The 25,174-nt window shown below is 42.4% G+C and overlaps 1 protein-coding gene across 1 annotated transcript; it reads left to right on the top strand.

Annotated features, from left to right (window-relative positions):
* The first annotated feature begins 526 nt into the window (after nucleotides 1–526).
* LOC142376833 (interferon-induced GTP-binding protein Mx-like) lies at nucleotides 527–18,650 on the top strand. The gene is made up of 13 exons (XM_075460431.1): nucleotides 527–621; nucleotides 9,519–9,721; nucleotides 11,406–11,543; nucleotides 11,655–11,809; nucleotides 15,399–15,537; nucleotides 15,623–15,821; nucleotides 15,911–15,989; nucleotides 16,076–16,198; nucleotides 16,289–16,430; nucleotides 16,506–16,664; nucleotides 16,790–16,866; nucleotides 16,956–17,195; nucleotides 17,299–18,650. The coding sequence occupies exons 1-13, from the start codon at nucleotides 560–562 to the stop codon at nucleotides 17,521–17,523; spliced, it is 1,941 nt and encodes a 646-aa protein (XP_075316546.1). The 5' UTR covers nucleotides 527–559; the 3' UTR covers nucleotides 17,524–18,650.
* Nucleotides 18,651–25,174: the final 6,524 nt, after the last annotated feature.

The raw sequence follows: 25,174 nt of genomic DNA, 5'->3' as shown, positions 1-25,174 counted from the left end.
ACACTAATAATAATCACACCACCACCCCTATTGACCTATAGGAGTCAGGGCAGAGGAGCAGAGAGAGTGAGAGGGGAGAGAGCTCTACTGGAAAGGTGAGTCTAAAGGATTTCACAGGATAGAGTCATTTGTGATGCAGACAGTCTTGGAATTTTATGGGGGGACTTCCTTCTGGAATATCAGCTGTGTTTCTAACTTAACGCATGCACACAGTGAAACAAGAGCTGAGCACATTCACATATAATATCTTCAGTGGATAATAATAGTAATAATAACGATACATTTTTTCTTTTTGTTGTTGTTGTTAATGCTGTAAACATACAGTACTTCCCGTGTTTGTTGTTGTACTGTACTAAAGATGTTGTTAGCTGTTTGTGAAATTAAACGTTCGCTCACATCCTGTGCATCTCTTGGGGGCTTAGCCCCCCCTGTCCTTAAAACCTAGTGACGCCCCTGCTCGGATATGCTTTCATCCTTTGTTAGATTTCGTTTATGAAATCTGAATATTTCCGCTATCACCAGTGGTGCGGGGTTTCAGTGCTTCTGCAACTTCTCAACAATGGCTTTCTATGACTTGCTTGGCGGTGTCCCAGGGCTCAGAAGATTACGACGCAGCAGCATGTAAGTTTTAGCTCCCATTAGACTGAGGAGGACGGAACTTTTTTTGTCATCCTCGATATCATCAGTTAAATGATTTTATTTGTTTCTCTTTATATTCTTTTATGTATTTTTAATGCTTCTTGCACTCCCTGCTGCAATGCTTTTATTTTATGTAAAGCACTTTGAATTGTTTGTAGGCTACATGAAATGTACTAGGCCTAGCCTATATAAATAAATTTGATTTGATTAGCGTCGCAGTATAACTCCACTCGCTCTATGATTCCCAGTCTTCACTTGAGCTATCAAACTCCTCTATTTTCCCAACGTAAGCCATTTCGGACAGGAAATCCAGATCTTATCCGTTTATCTTTTCACTGTGTGCTATGCACTGTTACTCACGGATCCTTGTTGCTTTCGTTTCGTCTCCTGCTTTGTTTCGTCGTTTCTCCTTCCCTCCGGTTCAACTTTTCATTTCGTGTAGGCCTAGTTGTTTAGGGTCCGGTTTACTCGTCGCCAATTTGCACCAATTGCAAAGGCAGAAATCACCTTTCATTAACTGTATTTGGCCTTCAATCAGTTTTTGGCAGGTGAAAAACTGATCGTTAACTGCAAAACGCATCCAAACATGGGAAGCAAATACTATGAAGGGCCCAGATCAGATAAAAAACAATGCAGCCACGAGGATCGTTGCAAAAGTTATCATATCTTTATTGAAAGTCATCAGATATACAAAGTCATCAGATATACCGAGCAAAGATACATGTTTATCACGTAATTGTCTTTACGTGATAAACGTCAAACTTTCGAAACTATAATTAGGTCTACATTATAATGCAGTTGTGTGTATCTGCATAGTATGATCGCTTAATACAGAGAAAAGCAGACGGTTTTGCGCTACCGCTCAACTGGCTGCTGTGCGCGCTCCCGCGGCGGCAAATCAGATTCTGGCAGACAATCACTTTTTGGCACGACACCTGAACCGAAACCGGATACCAGATCCTACTCGGATCATCAGCTAGTAGGCCTACATTATAATGCAGTGAAAACCACTTTACAGTTAATTTCCTTTCCTTAACAGATGAAATACGCAATAACTTCTAACATTATCTATTTAATTTGATTATAGTCACTTGGTGTTGGAACACACCGCTGAAATGTTCAGCTTAACGTCATTTGTGTACAGGCTTATTGTTCTGTTCAATCCAAAGAACAAATAAAGAGAGCAAAATATGACATTATTACTAAAGAGAATGAGGCCTGTCATGAACAGCAATCCATAAAGTGCTCTTTGAAAAGTAAAAGAAAAGAGTAAAAGAATCCAACAAAACATAGGCCTACTGCATTTACAAACTAAAATATAGCAAATTTAGCACATGTATAACTCTTGGATACAAATTTTTAATAGGCCTGGTAAATGTAAAGAAAAAAATGTAGGCTAATAGTAGCCTATTAACTGCAGACTGATTTTTTTTCTCAGAAAAAAAAACACTGGGAATCTTGATAATCATCATGAATGCCTACAGTCATGGAACATAGGCTATTTCACTTCTATTTCAAGCACTTAACTGTAGGCTTAATTAGAACATTAAACAAAGTGTGGCACAAAAAACTCGAACCTACTCTCCTGTAGGTTATATAATGAACAACTTCTATAGCTAGCTTTCACAGAAAATGAGCGTTTCCTTTCAGAAAAACAAGACGCTCTGCATGAATAGGCGACAGCCGGTTGCGAGTGTGAGAACGGATGTCTGAAGCGGTGCTGAAAAGTCGTTCACTGGGTACAGAGGTTTGTGGTGGGCACTGGCACACTGAATAAAACAACTCATAAGATTTACTTAGAAAACCCATTGTAAGCATTTGCACTCAAGTGGCTTAAGTAATATTTAATGCTGCAATATCAAGTAACACTCACTTGCCAGTATCAAGTAAATTTTACTTACCATAAAACATTACAGTTGTGAAGGTATTAAGTAACATTTACTTAATTACATCTAAGTTTTAAGTAATATTTATATAAACAAATTAAGTAAAGTCTACTTGTTTTTCATAGGCAGGAACATCATTTTACTCAAAATTTTAAGTAAATTTTATAGGCTATGTCTGTAGTATTTGCTGTTATGAAGTAATTTAGTAGATTTGAATTATTTTCTTGTGCTTGACATTTTAATTTACTTGGTTGCATACGTTACATTACTCACTAAACTTTGGCCGTTTTTGACAGCAGTGGAAAGCAGTGGAAAGCGCTGCTGATTGCCTTTCCACCACTGAAGCGGGTCTTCGGTTAGAGGAATCAGTGGCTCGCTGAAAAAAACTCTGACCTCTGTTTCGGCGCTCAGTGTGGCTGGCTCACACTCGGTGCTGCTGCGGAACAGATCGTCCCAGTTGCTACCTGAACAGTGTCGTTTCGCTCGGCCTGTCGCCACCTCTGTCTCAGCACGCGAGTCTTGATCTGATTCGGATATGCGGGAGACAGCCTCCTGCACAAGCACTGATCGGCACTGGAGTGTGTCACTCATCCAAAATTTGGTTTTATATCTCGGATCAAGACTTGTTGCCACAATGAACGCAGCGTTGCCCTCAAGTCCCTCAAATCTCTCTCGCAGGGACGTCAGCATGCGCGCTTTCATCTGTTTAATTCCACTGCTGTCGGTTTCATTGTGAATGAAGCGCTTCGGCATGTAGGATCCGGTCCGGTTGGGGCACCGGGTCCGGCAGTAACCGAACCTCGTCAAAAACGCCACTATCCGGCCGGAACCGGACCCCGGATCCTGGATCCGGTGCATCTCTACTTTATATACTACACACACGGTGATGGCAGCATCATGGACTGGGGCTGCTTCTTGGCAAGAAATAAGAACAGGGAGACAAAGCAGAGGGAAGAGTGAATGTAGTCATTTATAACTTAGGTGAAGTCAGTTTTAAGTTGGATAATCGACAGACATTCCCAAGCCACTCACACACATTTCAACTGCACCCGTATTGCAGACTTTAAACACACGGAGAGGACAACTGCAGCGTGTTCCAACTTCCTGTTTTCAAAATAAAAATGTGGGACATGCTAATATTTACATATAAATATTAATAAGAATTATGAACAGAACTAAAATGTAAAAATAAAAGGTGTATCTCATGCAGCCAGTGTAGTTACATGATCCCACACTGATTTGGAGTCAATTGATCACGTGACCTGGAAGCTATTGAGAAAAAAGGCTAATATTTACATATAAATATTAATAAAATGATTAACAGAACTAAATTGTAAAAATAAAAGGTGTATCTCATGCAGCCAGTGTAGTTGCATGATCCCACACTGATTTGGAGTCAATTGATCACGTGACCTGGAAGCTATTGAGAAAAAAGGCTAATATTTACATATAAATATTAATAGAAATTATGAACAGAACTAAAATATAAAAACAAGAAGTGTATCTCATGCAGCCAGTGTAGTTACATGATCTCACACTGATTTGGAGTCAATTGATCACGTGACCTGGAAGCTATTGAGCAAAAATGGTAATATTTACAAATAAATATTAATAAAAATTATGAACAGAACTAAATTGTAAAACTAAAAGGTGTATTTCATGCAGCCAGTGTAGTTACATGATCTCACACTGATTTGGAGTCAATTCATCACATGACCTGGAAGCTATTGAGAAAAAAGGCTAATATTTACATATAAATATTAATACAATTATTAACAGAACTAAATTGTAAAACTAAAAGGTGTATCTCATGCAGCCAGTGTAGTTACATGATCCCAAACTGATTTGGAGTCAATTGATCACATGACCTGGCAGCTATTGAGCTAAAATGCTAATACTTACAAATAAAAATGAACAGATGTAAAATGTAAAAACGTAAAAATAAAATAATTAAAATAAAATGGGAAACTCTCGGAAAATTACATAGCAAAGGACACATGGATAAAACATGATAAAAAACAGGCTAAAAACACAAAAACTTCGGCCTTCTCTGAGCTGCTTTAAAGGTATAGTTCGCCTCTTTTGACATGAAGCTGTATGACATCCCAAACTAGCAATATCGTGCATGAACTATAGGTTAAGAAATTAACCCCGGTTCTCTGAAACACGAGTGAGGTATCTCACTATGGGACATGCCCCCTGCGCTTCTCCCCAGAAGCAATTTTCCACTACGCCAGTCCTGACTGGCAGACAGACGTGTCGGACTGATCTTGGAGGAGTGACTTCCTCCTCCTTATAAGGCCGTGGCATCATGTCGTCTATTCAATCTGAGCAAAGTACACCTCTTCCTCGCTCCAGGCAAGGAGAATGATCTGGTGAGATACCTCACTCATGTTTCAGAGAACTGGGGTTAATTTCTTAACCTATAGTTCTCTTTCAACATTCGTTTCGGTATCTCACTATGGGATATAGAGACTCCCGTATTGCCAGACAATCATACCTCGAGGACCAGTTATCAAAACAACCACAGTCACATAGGTAGCCCTATATCCGTCGCAGAACCCACGCGCAGAACTGTGTGAGCCAACGTGGGTACCGTAACATCCAATCCGTAAAATCTGGAGATGGTGTGAGGCGTAGTCCAGCTAGCAGCCGCACATATCTCCCCAATAGAAATGCCTTGGAACAATGCCCATGACGCGGCCATCCCACGAGTGGAATGAGCACGCAGCCCTGGGGGGGGGTTGAAGCCCCTTGCTCTCATAGGCCAAGGCAATAGCCTCCACAATCCAGCGTGACAACCGCTGCTTCATAAAGCTGGATTTACAGTTGACGAGTCGTGACGTCAATATGACGTTTCATGCCTGGCGCTTGCCTTGAAAAGACGGCGCAGCACGTTGTCGTGCACCAGTCGATATTTGTACTTGGCTGCGCCGAGAACGACAAACCGGATGGATCAATCTGAGACCAGGCTCAGTCAGGAGGTGTGTTTGTACAGGCACCTGTACGAAACTGCAGTGAAAGAGCACATGGACCACGTAAACTCCCAAAACTGGTACACAGAGATTGGCATAACTTTGGGGAAAGAGGGAGAGTTCTGTAAGAATGTGTGGAAGAAGCTAAGGGACAGATACGTGAAGGCAAAGAAGAGGGCAGAGACTCCAAGTGGTGATGCCGGGGGCTTCAGACCTTCACCTCTATTGACTGAATTGTCTTGGCTCACGAACTTCGTGAAACACAGAAATACACGAAGCATTTCATCTTCCAGATACTGCAGCAGCATCATTGATGACAGTGTTCCTGGTCTTGACAGTGGCATTGTTTTCTTTTCGACTTTCTTCGTTGTAGAATAGCGGTAACCTTCACGAAGCAGCGAGACCTCTGTGACGGAGAAAATTGCAACAACTGGCGCATCGACTTGCGCCACCATATATAGCCGGCAGGAAATCGTGACGTCATCAACACCGCTCGCGCTAGCCGACGCGGCAACCATGCTAAAGGCTTTAGAGACTTCCCCAAGTGTGGCGCAGCCCATGACACAAATAGCTGTTCTGATTTCCTCAACCCAGCTGTTTTGTTCACATAGGCGCGTAATGCGCGCACCGGGCAGAGACCATTCAGACGTTCTTGCTACTGCAATGAGAAGGGAAGAGGACAAAACGCAGACAGCTCAATAGGGCCATATTCCACTGCCGGGTTAGAAACCTTCGGCACAAACGCAGGGTTAGGCTTCAGTAGAACCTTAGAATCCCCCACTGAAAACCGCATACAAGCCGGGTTCACCGACAGAGCATGGATGTCACTCACACTCTTGACCGAAGCCAGTGCCAGTAACAGAGCCATCTTCAAAGAGAGAACTCTGAGCTCCACCAGAAGCAGCGGCTCAAAAGGAGGACCCGACAGCGCATCCAGCACCATGGAAAGATCTCATGGGGCGGCCAGATCCTTTGACACCAGTCGAAAGCGCGGGGCCCCTTTCATAAACTGACAAACGAGGGGGTGCTGACCTGCTGTTTTGTCTCCAAAGCCCATGTGACACGCTGATATAGGAGCTAAGTACACCTTGACAGTGGAGAACGCCATGCCCTTATCCAGCAGCCCCTGCAGCAACGTCAGGATAACCGGCACAGGGCACTGAAAAGCCAACACCCCCGCTTTTACGCACAAGTCCTCAAATGCGCTCCACTTACCGTCATAAGCGGAGCTCGTAGACGGCGCTCCCGACCCTGAATAGTGGCAATGACGTTCTGCGGAAGCCCCAGCGGTGGTCAGATTCAGCCTTTCAAAAGCCATGCCCATAGAACCATGCGTTCCGGATAAGGATTAAAAATCTCCCCGCGAGCCTGTGTCAGAAGTTCCCTGCGCAGAGGCAGACGCCATGGGTGACCATGGGTGACCGCAGGATTAGAGTCAGATGCCTCTACTGTACCCTGGCAAGAGTTGGAGTGATCAGCTCTAATGGGGGGAAAGCATACAGGAGGCCACGGGGTCACTCATGCGCCAAGGCATCCAGCCCCATCGGGGCTTTCCGGTCGGTGAGGGAGTAGTAGTGAGGGCACTGAGCGTTCTCCTCTATCGCGAACAGATCCGCTCTCGCCTCGCCATATCTCTCCCAAATCTGGGCAACCACCTCGCTGTGGAGTTTCCAATCCTTGTAGTGAGGGTCGCCCCTGGAGAGTAAATCCGCCCCCAGGTTTAATATGCCTGGCACGTGAGTGGCTCTCAGCGACAAAAGGTGGGAGCTGCTCCATGTTATCAGTCTGTGTGCCAACATGTGCAGATGACGCGAGCGCAGCCCGTCCTGTCTGTTGATATACGCCACAACAGCCTGCAGCTCCAAGCAGTTTATGTGAAGTAACCGTATTTGCGAGCTCCATGTGCCATTTATTATCCTGCCCTTGTAAGTGGTTCCCCAGCCTGATCGAGAGGCGTCCATGGTAATAACTTTTCTGGCCATGATGTTCTCATGGCAACCCCTGCCGCAGTGCCAGGACGCACGCCATGGAAACTGAAACCTGATGGTGTCCATGGTGCGACGGGTTCATCGTGAAGCGACCTACCGCTGAAACGGCCTCATGTGCAGGCGGCCGAGCGGAACCACTGCCAGGGCCGACGCCTGATGGCGTAGCATCCTGAACTTTAGCCTAGGGGCGGTTGGTGGCGTAGTGGGTTAAGCAGCCGCCCCATGTACAGAGGCTACAGTCCTCGCTGCCGCTGGCCCCGGTTCGACTCCTGCACCGAGCGTCCCTGTGCTGCGTGTCTTTCCCCTTTCTCTGCCCCCTGCTTCCTGTCTCTCTCCAACTGTTCTAACATTAAAGGCATAAAAAGCCCAAAAAAATACTCAAAAAAAAAGAAAAGGCAAACTATACCTTTAAAGCAGCTCTGAGAAAGCCGAAGTTTTTCCGTGTGTCCTTTGCTATGTTATTTTCCGAGGGTTTCCCTTTTTATTTTATTTCTATGTTTTTACATTTTAGATCTGTTCATAATTTTTATTAATTTTTATTTGTAAATATTAGCATTTTTGCTCAATAGCTTCCAGGTCATGTGATCAATTGACTCCAAATCAATTTGGGATCATGTAACTACACTGGCTGCATGAGATACACCTCTTGTTTTTACATTTTAGTTCTGTTCATAATTTATTTATTTTTAAATGTAAATATTAGCATTTTAGCTCAATAGCTTCCAGATAACGTGATCCAGGGCTCTCAAGTTTTCAAGTTTGCTTGGAGTGAGATTCGGGCGGGGCAGGGGCCGGGCCGTGTGCACGGGGGGGTTTCTTTAGTTTTTTTTTGGGGGTGGGGGGGCTGGTCCCTTGCAGTATCCCATCGCCATAAACTAGCTACTCAAAGAACAAAGAAATTGTTTTATTTATACCAAAATCACAAATCTTCACATATACACTAAATTCTGCTATATTTTAAAATAAATTGTTTTAGGTATGCAAAGTCTTATGCAAAGTGTTGTAAGTGTTTGTGGCAGATTTTGATGCTTGATGACTGATATTGGGGGCTCCCATTTAAAGCACAGCCATTTTCACAGTCATGATGGATGACAGAGTTCGATTCAGAGCCAACGTGTTCCTGGTCTTGGTTTTATTGAGCCCCACCATGGAAAAAACCCTCTCTGCATCAGCATTTCAGTGTGGCTTCAGTGTCACTTGAGAGCCCTGAATGAACCAAAAAATTTCAAACAAATCCACAGAACAGAATACCGCATGCTGGTCACCATGCTGGCCAATCATAACAAAGCTCTGTCGTAACCAGAGCTTAGCCTGGGAATTCCCATGCTGCTTTGCGCGCGATTTCATTCACACTGCAAAGGCAGCCTGGAAACCACCGCCCTTATTTTTGCCTGAGTTAGGGAACCAATCACAGAACAGGGGGGGGGGGGGGGGGCAGCAAGACGATGACGACGTCTATGCGCGACACCGAAGCTTGTAGAGTGTTAATCCGACATGGCAGCGGACACAACGTTACCGTTCGATGCAGCCTTAGAAAGTGTTTTAAGTAGCTTAGAAGGCAAGTTTACTTTTAAAAAAGAGCAACGTTTGACGTTGAAAGATTTCATTTGGTCGAATTTCTGTCGCTCTACATACGTCATCTGGTATAAGTGATACAATTGGCTATGAATCGCGCGCAAAGCAGCATGGGAAGAACCAGACGCCATTTGATAGACATTCGTAGCGCCCAATAAACGGCTCTAGGCATTCGTAAACCACGCCTCAAATACGAGAAAATGCACACCTAGTTCCCAGACCACCATCTCATAGAGATGTGGACGCGTCAGCCAGGCTAACCAGAGCTGGGACTGAGCACTGAAACTGAAACCTAAGCAGCGAATGGAAAAAAACTTCGTCGGCTCTCACTTGATGCGAGCCGGCTCTTCTGATTCACTACAAAGAGCTCTCAGAGCCGATGCTTGTGCGCATGACCCATCACTATTGTCCTGTGAGAGACTTGCGTTAAGATTGAATTCCATTTTTCTTTTCAGAAGACAACCAGTCGACATGAACTTTCTGAACCAACAGTATGAGGAGAAAGTGCGTCCCTGCATTGACTTGATTGACTCTCTCCGCTCCCTGGGAGTAGAGAAGGACCTGGCGCTGCCCGCTATCGCCGTGATAGGAGACCAAAGCTCGGGGAAGAGCTCTGTGCTGGAGGCGCTGTCAGGGGTGGCTCTGCCAAGAGGAAGCGGTAAGTTATTGCAAACTAGTAACTGCCTTTTTCTATTTATCAAAGCCAGAGCCAGCAGGTGCTGTGACGTCGACTGGGACACAGGCAGCAAAATATTTTCAAGAAGGAAGAATGATTCAATAAATGAAAAATAACTATCTGTTCTGTCCGTGTATGTCCTACAATGTTTCCCCGTTTCCACCATTGCTGTGTCATTTTAGTATTTAAAGAGGGGTTATTGGTACGCTTCAAACAAACGTGGAAGATGTGACAACGAGGGGCTTGTGGTTTCCCCGTCGGGGAGTACCTAAACACAGAAACGTACCGAAACGGACCCAGATTTAGCCAGATACACATTAAGAACTCTTGTAGAAGTCATCTGTATATGTAATATCCAATGATTATAACACCAAACTGTTTTTTACTATTGTGGTATTGCTGATGTGTTTTTGATATTTGTATGGATGTTTCCCAGTAATTAATAGTAATTGGTAATGAATGTTGAAAAGGTAAGCTTTTATTTTAGTAAAAGTTACCTAAACCAAGGTAACGTTTTGAACATCTTTTCATATTTTATGGAATAATTTGGTGTTATAATCATTGGATATTACATATACTTCTACAACAGTTCTTAATGTGTATCTGGCTAAATCTGGGTCCGTTCCGGTCCGTTTTGGTACGTTCCAGTGTTTAGGTACACCCCCGCGTCGCAGTATCTGGAAGATGAAATGCTTAGTGTGTTTCTGTGTTTCATGAAGTTTGTGAGCCAAGACAGTTCAGTCAATAGAGGTGAAGGTCTGAAGCCCCCGGCATCACCACTCCGAGTCTCTGCCCTCTTCTTTGCCTTCACGTATCTGTCCCGTAGCTTCTTCCACACATTCTTACAGAACTCTCCCTCTTTCCCCAAAGTTCTGCCAATCTCTGTCCACGAGTTTTGGGAGTTTATGTGCTGTTTCACTGCAGTTTCGTACAGGTGCCTGTACAAACGCACCTCCTGGTCTCAAACTGGTCCATCCGGTTTGTCGTTCTCGGCCCAGCCAAGTTACAAAAATGCGCCTTCTTTTCAAGGCAAGCGCCAGGCCTGAAACGTCATTTTGACGTCACGTGTTGGCCGAGCCGTGAGCTACGCGTCAACTGTAAATCCAGCTTTAGACTGGAGTCAAATGACTCGAGTCACTTGTGACTTGCAAAATAATGACTTGGTCCCATCTAGCAACTAGCCATTGGTGAAAGTGAATGTGTGTAGGCTTGACAGGAGAATTCAAGCCTCCACCTTTGACAGACCCCAAGAATCAATTGTGAGGCGCACTCAGTGGCGGTCTTACAATGAATTGCGCCCCGGGCGACGCCCCGCCCCTTTCACGGTGGCCCCGCCCCCGGTAAAAAAAAAAAAAATCGGCAAAAAATGCTTATAATAACTGACAAAAAACACTTATAGTAATGTTATTATTACAACAATGTGGTAATAGTGTAGAAATAACACGTTTTAAATGATTTTGAATATGTTTATTAACTATTTCAACATTTTCGCGATGTCGTTTGGGGGCGGGGTTTCGCGATGGTGCCACCCCCTTTCGGGTGCCGCCCAGGGCGCCCGCCCCTAGGACCGCCCCTGGGCGCACTACAGAAATAGATAAACATATCTACTTGTTGATCTTGTTTCACATGTTTTCTCTTTGTTGCATTTGGCTCATGATTATTCCAGGCATTGTCACAAGATGCCCTCTCGAACTGAAGATGAAGAGAAGGAAAGAAGGACAAGAGTGGTCTGGAAAGATAAGCTACCAAGATTTTGAGGAAGAGATTGATGACCCTGCAACTGTTGAGAAAAAGATTAGAGAAGGTATAACAGTGCATCATTTTTAAATATCTCGATGAAAACACTGAAAAAAAAAAGCCCCTGTGTCTTATTGATACACTGATAAGAACCTCCATCGTTGTCCTCTTCCTCCAGCACAGGATAAAATGGCTGGAGTCGGCGTGGGAATCAGCGATGACCTCATCAGTCTGGAAATATCTTCTCCTGACGTTCCAGACCTGACTCTCATTGACCTGCCCGGCATCGCCAGGGTGGCTGTAAAAGGACAACCAGAGAACATCGGTGATCAGGTCGGCAAGTTCAGTGTTTCCTCTGGTTCAGTCTCTTTGCCAGCACATCGTTCCAAGGGAAAAGTGTTGACAGTGACAGCTGGGACTTAACCAGGTTAAGAGGATAGAAATCTATCAAACTTGTTTTTCCTGCCAGTACACAACATGTCATACAGTGGGTCTACATGGTGAGATTAATTCGATTATAGCTATAGTTGGGTTATGCTCCTTATTTGAGCAAGGGTAATAATCCTTGGAGGTGGTGAGTGAATCGGATCAGAGGCACAAAGCATGTCATACTCCGATACGATAGGTGGTGCTGTAGCCATTTCAACTATTGCTAATTGAGCCACTTCCGGTTGACCGCTTCACCACCAACAACAACAACAAACTCAGGTATTCGAGAAAATGGCGAACGAAGAGCAAGACGAAGCTACGTCCCTCTACATTTCGTTTGTGATGAGCTGCTTATTGCACAACGGAGCATTCTCCATCACGTTGTTTGTTTCTTTCTGACGGCGGCGACAAGGCAAGGCAAGGCAATTTTATTTGTAGAGCACAATTCATACACAAGGCAATTCAAAGTGCTTCACAGCTACATAAAATCACAAGAAGGCAATAAAATCATTAAAAGAAATAAAAAAATAATAATAAAAATTAAAATATATATTTTTTTAAAAACCCATTAAAAATAATCATTAATTAATCATAAGGGCGTGGTTTCCATTAATTGTCATATGCACAGCTAAATAGAACTGTTTTCAGCCTGGATATACATAAACATTGTCAGAGTTGAGGCCTGTCTCACATCTTCTGGAAGACTGTTCCAGATTTTAGGAGCATAAAACTGAAACGCAGCCTCACCTTGTTTCGTCCTGACTCTGGGCACCAGCAGGAGACCCCTCCCTGAGGTTCTCAGAGCCCGAGTTGGTTCATATGGCTCTACAACAGTAATATCGTCTTTTCCGACTTCCAGTTCACGACCCCGGGAAAAAATCTCGAGCATGCGCAGAACGCAAAGTCACCACGTGCTTCACCCGTCTACAAGCACGTTTAATTTGACTTTCAACCGAGTTATCTCGGGGTCTTAATCCGATCTCGAGTAATCCGATCCAATGTCTTGTCTGATTAAGGTGTCTACATGAACGTAATAACTCAGTCTTATTGTAATTTAGCCAATAATCCGATCCTTTCAGTGCCATGTAACCCCACTGACTGATGGATAAACACTTTTCTGTATGTTTTGTAATAATAATGGACCACAATATCATGTTTTAAATTGAACAAAAAGCACCCAACATAAATCAGTTCTGAAAATTAATGGAATTTATTTTCCTTAGTTTATTTTTTTTTCTTCACCAGTATTATGGATTGCCGGTGTACTTTCTCCTCTAATTTCACACTGTAGATAGTGATACTCATCATATTTGGTCCAGTTGTGCATTTTTGACTATTTTTTCGAATTTCAAACACACATCATATACAATGCAATTTTTCATTGTGTAGTAAAAAAAACTCCTTAATTTCTGAAAAGGGACATTTTTGTCCCCTTTTAAAACGACCTAAAAACATCCATCCATCCATCCATTTTCTATACCTGCTGAATCCGTCAGTCGGGTCGCGGGGGGGCTGGAGCCTATCCCAGCGGTCAATGGGCGAGAGGCGGGGTACACCCTGGACAGGCCAGTCCATCACAAGGCCACACAGAAACAAACGAGACAAACAACCACACACACGCTCACACTCACTCCTAAGGACAATTTTAGAGACACCAATTAACCTAACATGCATGTTTTTGGACAATGGGAGGAAGGCGGAGCACCCGGAGAGAACCCACGCATACACGGGGAGAACATGCAAACTCCACACAGAAAGGCCCCAGCCGAGAGTTGAACCTGGAACCTTCTTGCTGTGAGGCGACAGTGCTTAAAACATCATATATTAATATTTTTTTCCACTTTTTTTTTCATAAATCTTTTATTCCACTTCAGTTCTAATCATAACTACCAAGTTTTCAATTATTTAAAATAAAATTAACCCTTTAGATGCCAATTTGAACTTTTTAGCCCAAACTTTAGGCATTCTCATGCTGGTAGAGCTGTCGTTAACAAACGAGGGTACTTTCATCATGTTACCTCAAAGACCTAAATTATTTTATTATGTTACCTCAAAGAAACCCAAACTATTTCTCAGTCTGACGACCTCATAACATCACTGGGGTCATACAGGTTTCAGTGTGTGTGTATGTATGTGTGTGTGTGTGTGTGTGTGTGTGTGCGTGCGTGCGTTTGTGTGTGTGTGCGTGCCATAGTCTAATGCTGTATTCATTATAATGGATGTCTATGGGAGCCGTTCCTGTAATCTGCTATTGCAGATGTTGTAGCTCATCAATGACATATCCCACCCCTAATAATCCCCCATAGATAATTTCACTTTGCATTGCATACATTGAAAATACAGCAGTTTTTGTGTGTGTTTTTTAACAGAAATTGGTGTTTACCTCATATACACTAGTATTTAAAGGGTTAATATTTGAAAATAATTGAAAACTTGGTGGTTATGATCAGAACTGAAGTGGAAGAAAAGATTTCCTGGAAAAAAAAAGTGGAAAAAAATATTAACATATGGTATTTTGGGGATCATTTTAGAAGGGGACAAAAATGGCCCTTTTCAGAAATTAAGGAGTTTTCTTTTTTTAAATCAGGCATAACAAAAAAAAATTAAATCCCTAAAAATCAATGTTGTTGCTGATCATTGACATATTCCAGACCATAATTATCCCTACTCAATAATTCCACTTTGCATTCCATATTTTGAAAATACTGGCACCTAAAGGCTTAAAATTTGGGCTAAAAAGTTCAAATTGGCATCTAAAGGGTTACATTTTTGAAAATAATTGAAAACTTGGTAGTTATGATCAGAACTGAAGTGGAATAAAATATCTACGGAAAAAAATATTAACATATGATGTTCTTAGGTCGTTTTAAAAGGGGACCAAAATGTCCCTTTTCAGAAATTAAGTTTAAATCAGGTATGAGGATTAAAAGCCTCCTTCGTAGCCAATGATTGGTTTGTCCCTTTTGGACGACCACAGTAACATGACAGTGTACGACGGTAGATATTTAATATTTTTATTGGCATATTATTCTACCATACTGAATAGTTATGAAAATTTGCATTTCTGTTAAAAAAAAATCCCTTAAATGTTAAACTCTGGAACTCTCAAATTCGGCCCTCGGACATAGAATTACAACGTTTTTGTCATAACGTTAGATTTTTGCGAATTTGCCTTAATAAAGTGGCCTATGAGTGGAGATATCAGGCAGGTTGGATGCACAGGATACACGGGCTCGAGAGTTCTTAGGCCAGTAGGCCAGTTTCTATCAAGTAAGCAACCAAGGCAGCACAGGTAGACTCAAGATGGCTGCGGTTCAGGAGAAGTAAGAAGTGGGTGGAGTAGGACTACTTGCAAACGCACCATGATCCCAGGACACATCAGTAATGCATGTCCATGTATGTTAAATGATGTATGAAGGAAGAAAAGCTAGTGGAGCTGGCACTTAATCGCTATCAACCTTTTAACTTACACAATATACGTTGCTGATTTCAGATAAAGCGACTGATCCAGAAGTTCATCACCAAACAAGAAACCATCAGCTTGGTGGTGGTGCCATGCAACGTTGACATAGCAACCACAGAGGCTTTGATGATGGCACAGCAGGTGGATCCTGATGGAGAGAGGACTCTGGGTAAACTGAAGTGATTTAGGGAATGGGCACTCTGGCTTTTAGTTGAGATACTCAACTCGTAGATATTCCTCTTTCTCCATCTCAGGTATCTTGACCAAGCCTGACCTGGTGGACAAAGGTACAGAAGAGACAGTGGTTGAAATTGTCCATAATGAAGTCATCCAGCTGTCGAAGGGCTACATGATCGTCAAGTGCAGGGGTCAGAAGGAGATCACAGAGAAGGTTTCTCTCACTGAAGCAATAGAGAGAGAGAAGGACTTCTTCAAAAATCATGCATATTTCAAGTAAGTTCTTTTGCTTTAGGAAGTTTGCTTTTAGTTGTTACACCGTCTATATGGTTGAGTAATTCATTAGCTTTTTATTCTTGCTGCAGCACCCTTTACAATGAAGGTCTTGCTACTGTACCTAATCTGGCAGAAAAACTCACACTGGAGCTGGTGCATCACATCAAGGTGAGTTACTACTTCATCTCAACAAATTATTTGAATTATTTAATCACGAGCAGTCAAGTGTTTGACTCTTGTCGTGTGACTTCCAGAAATCTCTGCCCAGACTGGAGGAGCAGATAGAGGAAAAACTGAAACAGACCCAGGCAGAGCTTTATGGTTACGACAACGGACCTCCATCTGAGCCGGCAGAGAGAAATGACTTCCTCATTGATGTGAGCTGCCTTATGTAACACTTAATCCAGCTCCATTTTCGCCATCCCAATTCTTTGGTCTGAAATACCTGTTGCATGTCTGTGCTGCAGAAAGTGACAGCGTTCACTCAGGATGCCATCAGTCTGACCACAGGTGAGGAACTCAAGTGTGGAGAGAGACTCAATGTGTTTTCTACACTCAGGAGGGAGTTTGGGAAATGGAAGGCCCACCTGGACCGCTTAGGGCAAACCAGTGAGTATGTTAGTTTTCAGCTGGTCAACAGCTCTTCGTTGCCACTATGCTGACATGATCTTTCATTGACCACAGTTAACACGAAAATAGAAAGAGAGGTTGAGGAATATGAAGACAAGTACCGTGGAAGGGAACTTCCAGGCTTTATCAACTACAAGACCTTTGAGGTGATGGTTAAGGAGCAGATCAAACAGCTGGAAGAACCAGCAGTCATGAAACTTAAGCACATAGGAGGTTTGTGTTCACATTATTCTTAGTGCATAGTTGTACGTTTTTGTTTTGTTCTTTTTGTCCAGCATGCTTTGTTACTCAGCTGAATTTGAGAAACTATTTGTAACTTTTATTTTGTTTTCCTCCAGATGCTGTTCAGAAGGTGTTCATACAGCTGGCTAAAAATAGCTTCACTGGATTTCCTAACCTCGAGAAAACAGCCAAGGTAAAAATTCTCTTTAAGTTTCGCCCAAGTCCAGTTTTTGTCATTCTTAGTGTTTTGGCTGTCAAAATATAATTTACACCATTTTCTAGGAAAAGATTGAATCCATCAAGCAGGAAAAAGAGTCGACTGCCGAATCCATGCTGAGGACTCAGTTTAAGATGGAGCTGCTCGTTTACTCCCAGGACCAGATCTACAATGACAGTTTGAGTGACAGAAAGAGGGAGGAACAACACAAGGAAGAAATGCGTCCTCAAACGAGCCTTTTTCACAGCAATGATAATCACGCAACGCTTCAAGAACTGATGTTGCATCTTAAATCCTATTACAAAGTAAGTCTTTCTTTGAATGATTTCTTTTAAGATCTGTCATTTATGACAGATTGTACGATTATCATTAAATGGCTCAAACTCTTGTTTCTGCCTTCTCCTGCAGATTGCTGTTCAGCGTCTGGCTGACCAGATCCCCCTGGTGATCCGCTACGAGATGCTGCAGGAGTCTGCCGTCCAACTGCAGAGGGAGATGCTGCAGATGCTTCAGGACAAGGAAAACTTGGAGTTTTTACTGAAGGAGAACTGTGACACCTGCAACAAGAGGGCGGCTTTGCAGAGTCGGCTCAAACGCCTCATGCAGGCCCGTGCAAAACTGGTGGAGTTCTAGAGGTTAAGGCCTTTTCGCATCAGCCTGCTGTACCTTTTATTTGTCAAACATAGCATGACTGTTGCTGTAGTACTCTTTTACTTTTATTTCTTTATTGTGTCCAATGTAAAGTGGACAAATTTGCTTTTGATTTACAGTCAAATCACGACTGAACAAGTCAATGTCAGCACATAGGACTTCTTGATTATTTACTCCTTTTGTCGAGAAAAAAAGTAGTCTACTACATTCCTTGCAAAACTCAAAATGCATATTTAATGCATTGTATTGCAGATCTTTTCCAGGACCTCACCTCACATCGTGGTCCATATTTCTGAGATGGGTGATTTAGTTGCAGCTGGGGACTTTGACATATTCCAGAGGATTAAAACCATTGTCATGGGTAAAATGTATCAAACCAAATCTATTTTGTTCATTGTAGTTTTTTTCTTTTCTTGTCAATTTGTATCAATAGAGATTTATTTAGTCTTTCAGAGAAGTCAGTGTGAATTATTTGCATCGCTTAACTTTTCTGCTTCAATTTTGGTGAGACCCATTTCTATTTATACACAACATTATCAATGTTGTGAATTGAAAATTCAAGTAAGAAGGCTGGGGGCTTGTGGGCATCACAGTAACTAACCAGGACAAAATAACAAAGAACGAAAAAAAACTTCAGGAAGATGGCCCCCAATGATGAACTGCTCACAGTCTCAGGTAGCCAAAACCCAAAAAAGCAACTAGCATGGAAGAATAAGCCTCTGCATGGCATGTACCACCAACAGGATGAAAAGTGGCTGATATCCAGAAGTCCTATCAGTACCTAGAAAAGGCAGGTCTGAAAAACAGCACAGAGGCACTAATCATGGCAGCTTAACAGGTATAAGAGCAATAGAAGACGTTATCTACCACAGCAGACAGGAGCCCAGGTAGGTAGATACAGGCAGGTACGACATGTCGAACACCTTGTCCAAGTGGTGGGACTAGTGTTCAGTAACATCTGTACAGAGTACGGTTTGGAAATCCCAATGTCAGTGGGAGATGCCATCAAAGGTGGTGGAGAACGTCCAGATCCAGATTGCAGAAGTGACATGTAGATATTTCAAATGACAGAAAAATACCATGGGCTAAAGGAGAAAGTTGGAAAGCAGTGGCGAATGAAGGCGACATGGGTACCAGTGGAAATTGGAAATCACAATTTTGAGGCTACTCTATTTGTTCTGCCACAGTAAAGAAAAAAATACCTTGTAAATTAGCCAAGGTATATAGTGGTTTGGTTTGATCCTCTTTGAAACTACAACAATAACAGGAAACTAGAAAATTTCTGAGGAAATTTAGAAGGGGTCTGCCAAAGTGTGCGTATCGCTCAACAAATCACGGCTGTTGTTTAATGTGCTTCATTGTTCATTATGAAAAGCAGAGCAATGAGACCTCCAGAAGCTCTTCGACATCATCAGCTCGTCTTCATCACATTCACAAGCAGCTCTGTGTCTCTGTAGGGTTACATTGAGCTGTCTGCTTCAGCCATTTTGATTGTAGGAAATTTTCTCTTCACAACCTGTAGTTTCAAACAGCCCAAAAACAGCTGGCCCACTGATTAATTGTGCTGTTGAAACTTCAAAGGACTGGCTGGGCCACTAATAGCCTTGTTTCTATGGTAATTAATCTCCCTCAATTAACTGACAGTTAAGCTGCCCCAGCTGCTGCTACACTAATTATATGAGACTCAGGCTTCTCAGAGCCAAAAAACCTCTACGAACAGATGCTTCCCATTCGGAAACCGTAAGAGCTACGGAAACAATTCTCGCAGAATGAGCGAGGGACGCCTTTGGAAGTTAATATTCCTGCGTTTCAGATCTGTAGAACATTCACAGTGAAAGCACGGATGAGAGAAAGAAGGGCTGCAGGAGCTGCTGAGATTCTGAGAATTGGATGAATTAAAATGGGGATTTGAGGTCTTTGAGCCCCGACATCACTTTGCTCTGAGGGGCTCTGAGAGCAAACGGTCAGCCCGAGATGAAATATGAAAACATTTTATGAATCCCAACATGCGTGCCTATATTACGACAGTACATAATGGCATTGGAGCGATATTTGTAGGCGTGAGGGCGATTCGAAAAAGAATCTGAGGTCAGAACTCTTGCTCTTCCCACACTCTAATGAAATGGCAGTTATGCTCTAAAAATTCTAATTTTGCAGATTTTGGCCAAAACTTTGGGTCGCTTGGAGGCATGCTGTGGGAAATCCGTAGCAGATATCGACATGGCGTCTTCACTTCTGAACACAGCACGGAAGTATCTACAAACTGACATTTGAATGGTGTTTCTAGGTTAATGCATGATGACACAGTAACTACTCAAGATTTTGGGTTTTTTATGATTTTTCCAGGTCATCCCCCTTGTTTATTCCTAGGGGGGCTTTGGGGGGCTGTTTTTTGCTTATTATGTCGCCATGGTAACTCCAATCTTCAGTAAAAGTAATAGCCTGCGAAAACTCATCGAGCCGGTTGTTTTGATATATATATTGTTGGGATGTGCATTAATGTAGACGGAAGAATAAATATATATATATGTAAAGAGACACGTTTTCAATGTTAAATCGCATAGACTTTTGCCAACGGAATAGTAATAGGTGCCTTGCCATGCATTGTGCTCTCCTATGCAATGCTATGGCAGGCCCCAATGAAACCTAAGCAAAATCACTAAACCGTTTTTCTGGTTCAACACATAATGTGCTTTTGATAGACTGAGAGGCCACACAGTGCTTTGGGTTTTGATACTCTTGTAACCTGAACAATTGTTGTTGCCTTCTATTAGGCCAACCATTCAGCAGAGCTCCACCATCAGGACTTCATCATGAGATAGATACCTCTGAGTAAAAGACACGACACGAATTTGGACTTTGTCAAAATTGCGAAAGACTCTGGAAGACTAACAGAGCCCACAAAAAAAAGGTCTAAACGTCAAACAAAACGAGAATTATTTGAGCAGATTTATGAGTATCTGAATGGCACTATGTCTATGGTGAAGCATGGTGGTGGTAGCATCATGGATTGGGGCTGCTTCTCAACAAGAATTAAGGACAGGAAGACAAAGGCAACAGAAATGTGAATGTAGCCATTTATACAGATATTCTTAAAGAAAACCTGCTCCAGAGTGCAGACCTTGGACTGGCGTGGCTGATTATATTTCCAATACTATATCAAATACTTTTATTTCACTTTTTGATTTTAATTTGGACTAATGTAGCAAATGTATTAAAACATATCTCACTTTGTTAAAAGTTACAGAGTGAAGTCAAGAAACACAAAGAACGTTTCACTGTGTGTAACTCATGACGCAAAGTTGTGTTGAACAAAGCTCTATTTCTTGGTAGCAGAGTTACGTTTTCTCATTAACAGCAGGGGAAATGATGTGCAAGGAAGAAACGAAACAGACTTTCTTAGAGGACAGGTTTTACAGAACTATTCTCACCTGAAACAACTCTGAAAATAATCACCACTAATAGTGCAATATGTATTGGTTTTTAAATGATGAACAATACTGGAAGACGAGTCCTGTGGAGAGTTTAGGTGGCGTGAAGCCCTTTACTTGAAACACACATCATACTGTACATTGACCAACGGAAGAAGAACGGTTAGCTTAATTGGACATTCCAATATTCAAATTCAAACTCAGGATTCTCATGATGACGTCATGCCTACTACAACAGAAAAAACAGAAAAAACATTTTACATAACATTCTACTAAAAGTGTATCATTTTCAACAAGAGGAAGTGGTAAGTTATGTTATGGCGGCACGAGGAGGGATGTATGGGTGAGAGCAGTGTGAAGATTCTAATTTTGTTGCCAGACAACGCGACCCTGGGAGTTTCACCCAGGGAAATATTTGAAATATTTTCCACCAAATTCCAAATTGTAGATATCTCAAACTGGAATTACAACTAGTCGTAATTCAGTTACAGATATCCGTAATACACATAGCAGATATCTGGAAGTGAATTGTAGATATTTGTAATTATAAACACCATTCACAACCGTCAACCAGTAGGTCTGGCTGTCCTACTAAACAAACCAAGTAACTGAACAAATAGATTTGTGTGAGCAAGGAGTCAGTGGTGACTGAAAGAGCCTCATATGTTCTCTGTAGACATAGAATCGAGTGAAACACAATTCAGCATCGCTCCACCCATTAGGAAGTCATCGTGAATTCATTTACAATTTCAGAAAATATCCAAAGGTGAACCAAAGCAAAAGCTATTTGAGCAGAGTTCTGACAACCATGTTTGGTGACACAATATGTGACTCATCATCTGAATGACACTATCCCTATGGTGACACGCTGTTGTGTCTTTACTCCAACATAGTATATGAAAATAAAGGATTCAACTCGGAGGTAGAATGAACATGACTTTACTGTAGTCTCAATGTTACATAGCAATGCGCTGGCAGATAACCTATAGGTAACACAGTAGCCAGGGGGATGGTTCCGCTGAATTAAGTAGATCCACTTTATATACTACACTCCTCCCCTTTTAGATTAATGCTACATAACTAAAGTAACATATAACATTGCCAATGCATTTACACAATACGTCAATCAGTTAAAGCGATACTCCGGAGTAGATTCAACCTGGGGTCATTTGAACCGTGATATCCAGCCAAGTAGCCCACCCGCAGTTTTTTCGATATTGGCTGAACATCAGCTGAGTTACTGAGTTATCCCGAATAGCTTCGTACAAGGGTTAATGGAACCTGGTCCGTATCTCCAAAATTACCACACTAAAATCACATGCCATGACACCAAACTTCTACAGTAGTACAAATATGGTCTGTACTCACAAAACGATGCATTTGGAAGTTTGTACATAGTCCAGGAGTTTATTATTATCAACACAAGCCTGATAGCTTTTCTGCTGCTGAAGCTGCGTCGACGTCACTTCTGGGAGCTGAGAGCTTCAAAGTAAGATGAGGGTTGATCTACTACTGTAGACAACAAAGCAAGGCTGCTCAATTTCTCCATTGATAAAATAATTTCACAACTCTACAACATAAAAATTCATAAAAAAAACATGTAGAATATAGCATATACTTTGTTCCATGGCTCTTTGCCAGATGGCTGGAGCTGAAGAAACACCAAACACAAGTCGATTGTATTGGTAAAGTCCCTTATGGGTTGATGGTTAGGAACTTTTTGCTTGACTCCTCCACTTCCATCTGGAGATAGGCCTGTGACAAATCGATCTTTGAAAACTGCTCCCCACCAGCCAATGATGAAAAGATGTCTTCGATTCGTGGAAGGGGATACTGCACCGTGCGCAGCACCGGGTTAATGCTCACTTTGAAGTCCCCACATATACGCACTTCACTTTTTCCTTTTTTCATCACGGGAACAATGGGCGTAGCCCAGTCACTCCAGTCGACTTTTGAGAGAATGTCGGATGCCTCCAAGTTCTGCAGCTCGGCGTCTATCTTGGGACGTAGTGCATATGGCACTGGGCGCGCTTTGTGGAATCTTGGGTTGGCATCTTTGTCAACTTCGATTTTTGCTTTTAGGTGTTTAAGTTTACCAATGCCTTTCTCAAACACGTGCGCATTAGCCTCCAACAACTGTGGCAGTCTCTGGTTAGGCCTGCAGGTGGAGCTCTTGAGGCTTGTTGAGATATTCAGGGCTTTGATTGCATGCCAGTCAAGCTGAATTCTCCTCAGCCATTCACGCCCCAGTAGCGCTGGGCCTGTAGTTTTCAGAACATAGAGCTCTAACTTGTGTGTTTGGTCACCATAGGCCACATCCACTTTAAGTTTTCCTTTTGGTGACACTTTTTTACCTGTTTACGTTTTTTAACATCACTGATGTCTTTTTCAGTGGCAAGTGAGAAAACAGCCTGTCATAGTCAGTCTCCGATATAACTGAAAAAGCTGAACCTGTGTCCAGTTCCATTTTAAGTTTCACTCCAGACACTGTTGTCGTGACCCATATTATTTTCCGGTCTTCTTCAGTTATGCTATGCAGCTCTAAGCACGACAAGTCATCTTCCTTACTGCTGTTTGTGTTGTCTGAATGTTGTTACTTTGTGCATTTCATTTGCTTTGGCCTTTGATTTAGGTTTAAAACCTTTGTTCTTTCCAGATTTTTCTTTTTGGGTATTGGTTTGGTCTGATTTGCATTCTCTTTCAATGTGGCCTTGTTTGTGGCATTTCCTACATGTCTTTTCTTTGAACCAGCAGTCGTTTGCACTGTGAGAGGATTTACCACACCTGTAGCATTTTTGCTTTTTCCCATTTAAGGACATTTGATGCACTTCATTTTCTAATGTTTTCTTCTGTAGCTCTGATGCACCCTTTTCTGCTGTTTCCATTGAGATAGCTAGTTTGAGTGCTTTCTTCAAATCTAGCTCTTTTTCTGACAGTAGCCTTCTCTGTGTGCTTGTACAGTAGTGATATGAACGAAGGGAGCCGAGTCGCGGCGGCGCGGGAGCCGTTCTATTTCTCGTTCTTTTTTTTTTTTTGTCATGCGTTTCACGCAGCTCCCAGGGGACATCTAGTTGCGGATTCCCCCCACATAGGACAACTATGACTAGGGGGGGTAGGGCGCAGGCAGCTTGCACGTGCCCTTCACATGAGCAGTGAGTGTCTGAGTGAGAAGTGGTTATTTACAATGCGTGCATCGCCATTTACTGGCTACTGGCGCCTCCCAGTGGAAGTCAAGGGAAACTTGGCTTTCTCAGAATTCTATAAAATGGCAATAACAAACGAACCATATTCATTGATCAAATACTGCAACTTAACATCCAAGATTCTACATACTGTGTTTTCAAGCATGCTACATTTGATTTCAAATGGAGATGGCGTGTTAAAATTACAGTTCTTCCAATATGTATGATTTCTGCCGCATTCCCAAATGTGTGCAGGACTTTGCGTTGTTGGAGTAACCAGAGACGGTCAAATAGTACTAAGAAAATCTTTGGAGTAACCATGGGTAGGCCTACGAGCGGACATGGCGGAAATTGATTATAAGCCTAAAATACTTTTTTTTTAAAAAAGAGCCAAACAAGCCAGTTTTTTGAACGGCTCTTTGAAAGGAACGAGCCATAAAGAGCCGGATCCCCCAAAAGAGCCATAAATCCCATCTCTATTAGTGATGGGTCATGCGCACAAGCATCGGCTCTGAGAGCCGGCTCTTTGTAGTGAATCAGAAGAGCCGGCTCGCATCAAGTGAGAGCCGACTCCCAAGTTTTTTTTCCATTCGCTGCTTAGGTTTCACTTTCAGTGCTCAGTCCCAGCTGTGGTTACAACAGAGCTTTGTTATGATTGGCCAGCATGGCGACCAGCATGCGGTATTCACGTGAGAATTAAGGAGTTTGGTTCTGGTTTTGTTCTGTGGATTTGTTTGAAATTTTTTGGTTCATTTGTCCAATGAAAAAAAGTTTAATTGAGGACATTATAAATATTAGCTTGAGTTTGGTTCTGTTCAGTGGATGTGTTTGAAGTTTATTATTAATTTGTGCAATAAAAACGTTTAATTGAAATAAACAAATGTAAAAGTGGTTTTGTCACAGAATAAATGCAAAGAATTGGGCAATTAAAAGGTCTCTCATAAAAACACTGAAAGCAAAAGGGTTAAACCATGAGGTAAAATATAGGCTACGAAAGATCCTAAATAAAGAGCCGTTCGT

Source organism: Odontesthes bonariensis, chromosome 3 (genome assembly GCF_027942865.1).
Source record: "Odontesthes bonariensis isolate fOdoBon6 chromosome 3, fOdoBon6.hap1, whole genome shotgun sequence".
NCBI classification, from domain to species: Eukaryota; Metazoa; Chordata; class Actinopteri; order Atheriniformes; family Atherinopsidae; genus Odontesthes; species Odontesthes bonariensis.
The sequence above is the reverse complement of the archived record's forward strand: the minus strand, read 5'-3'. Positions and strand labels throughout refer to the sequence as shown.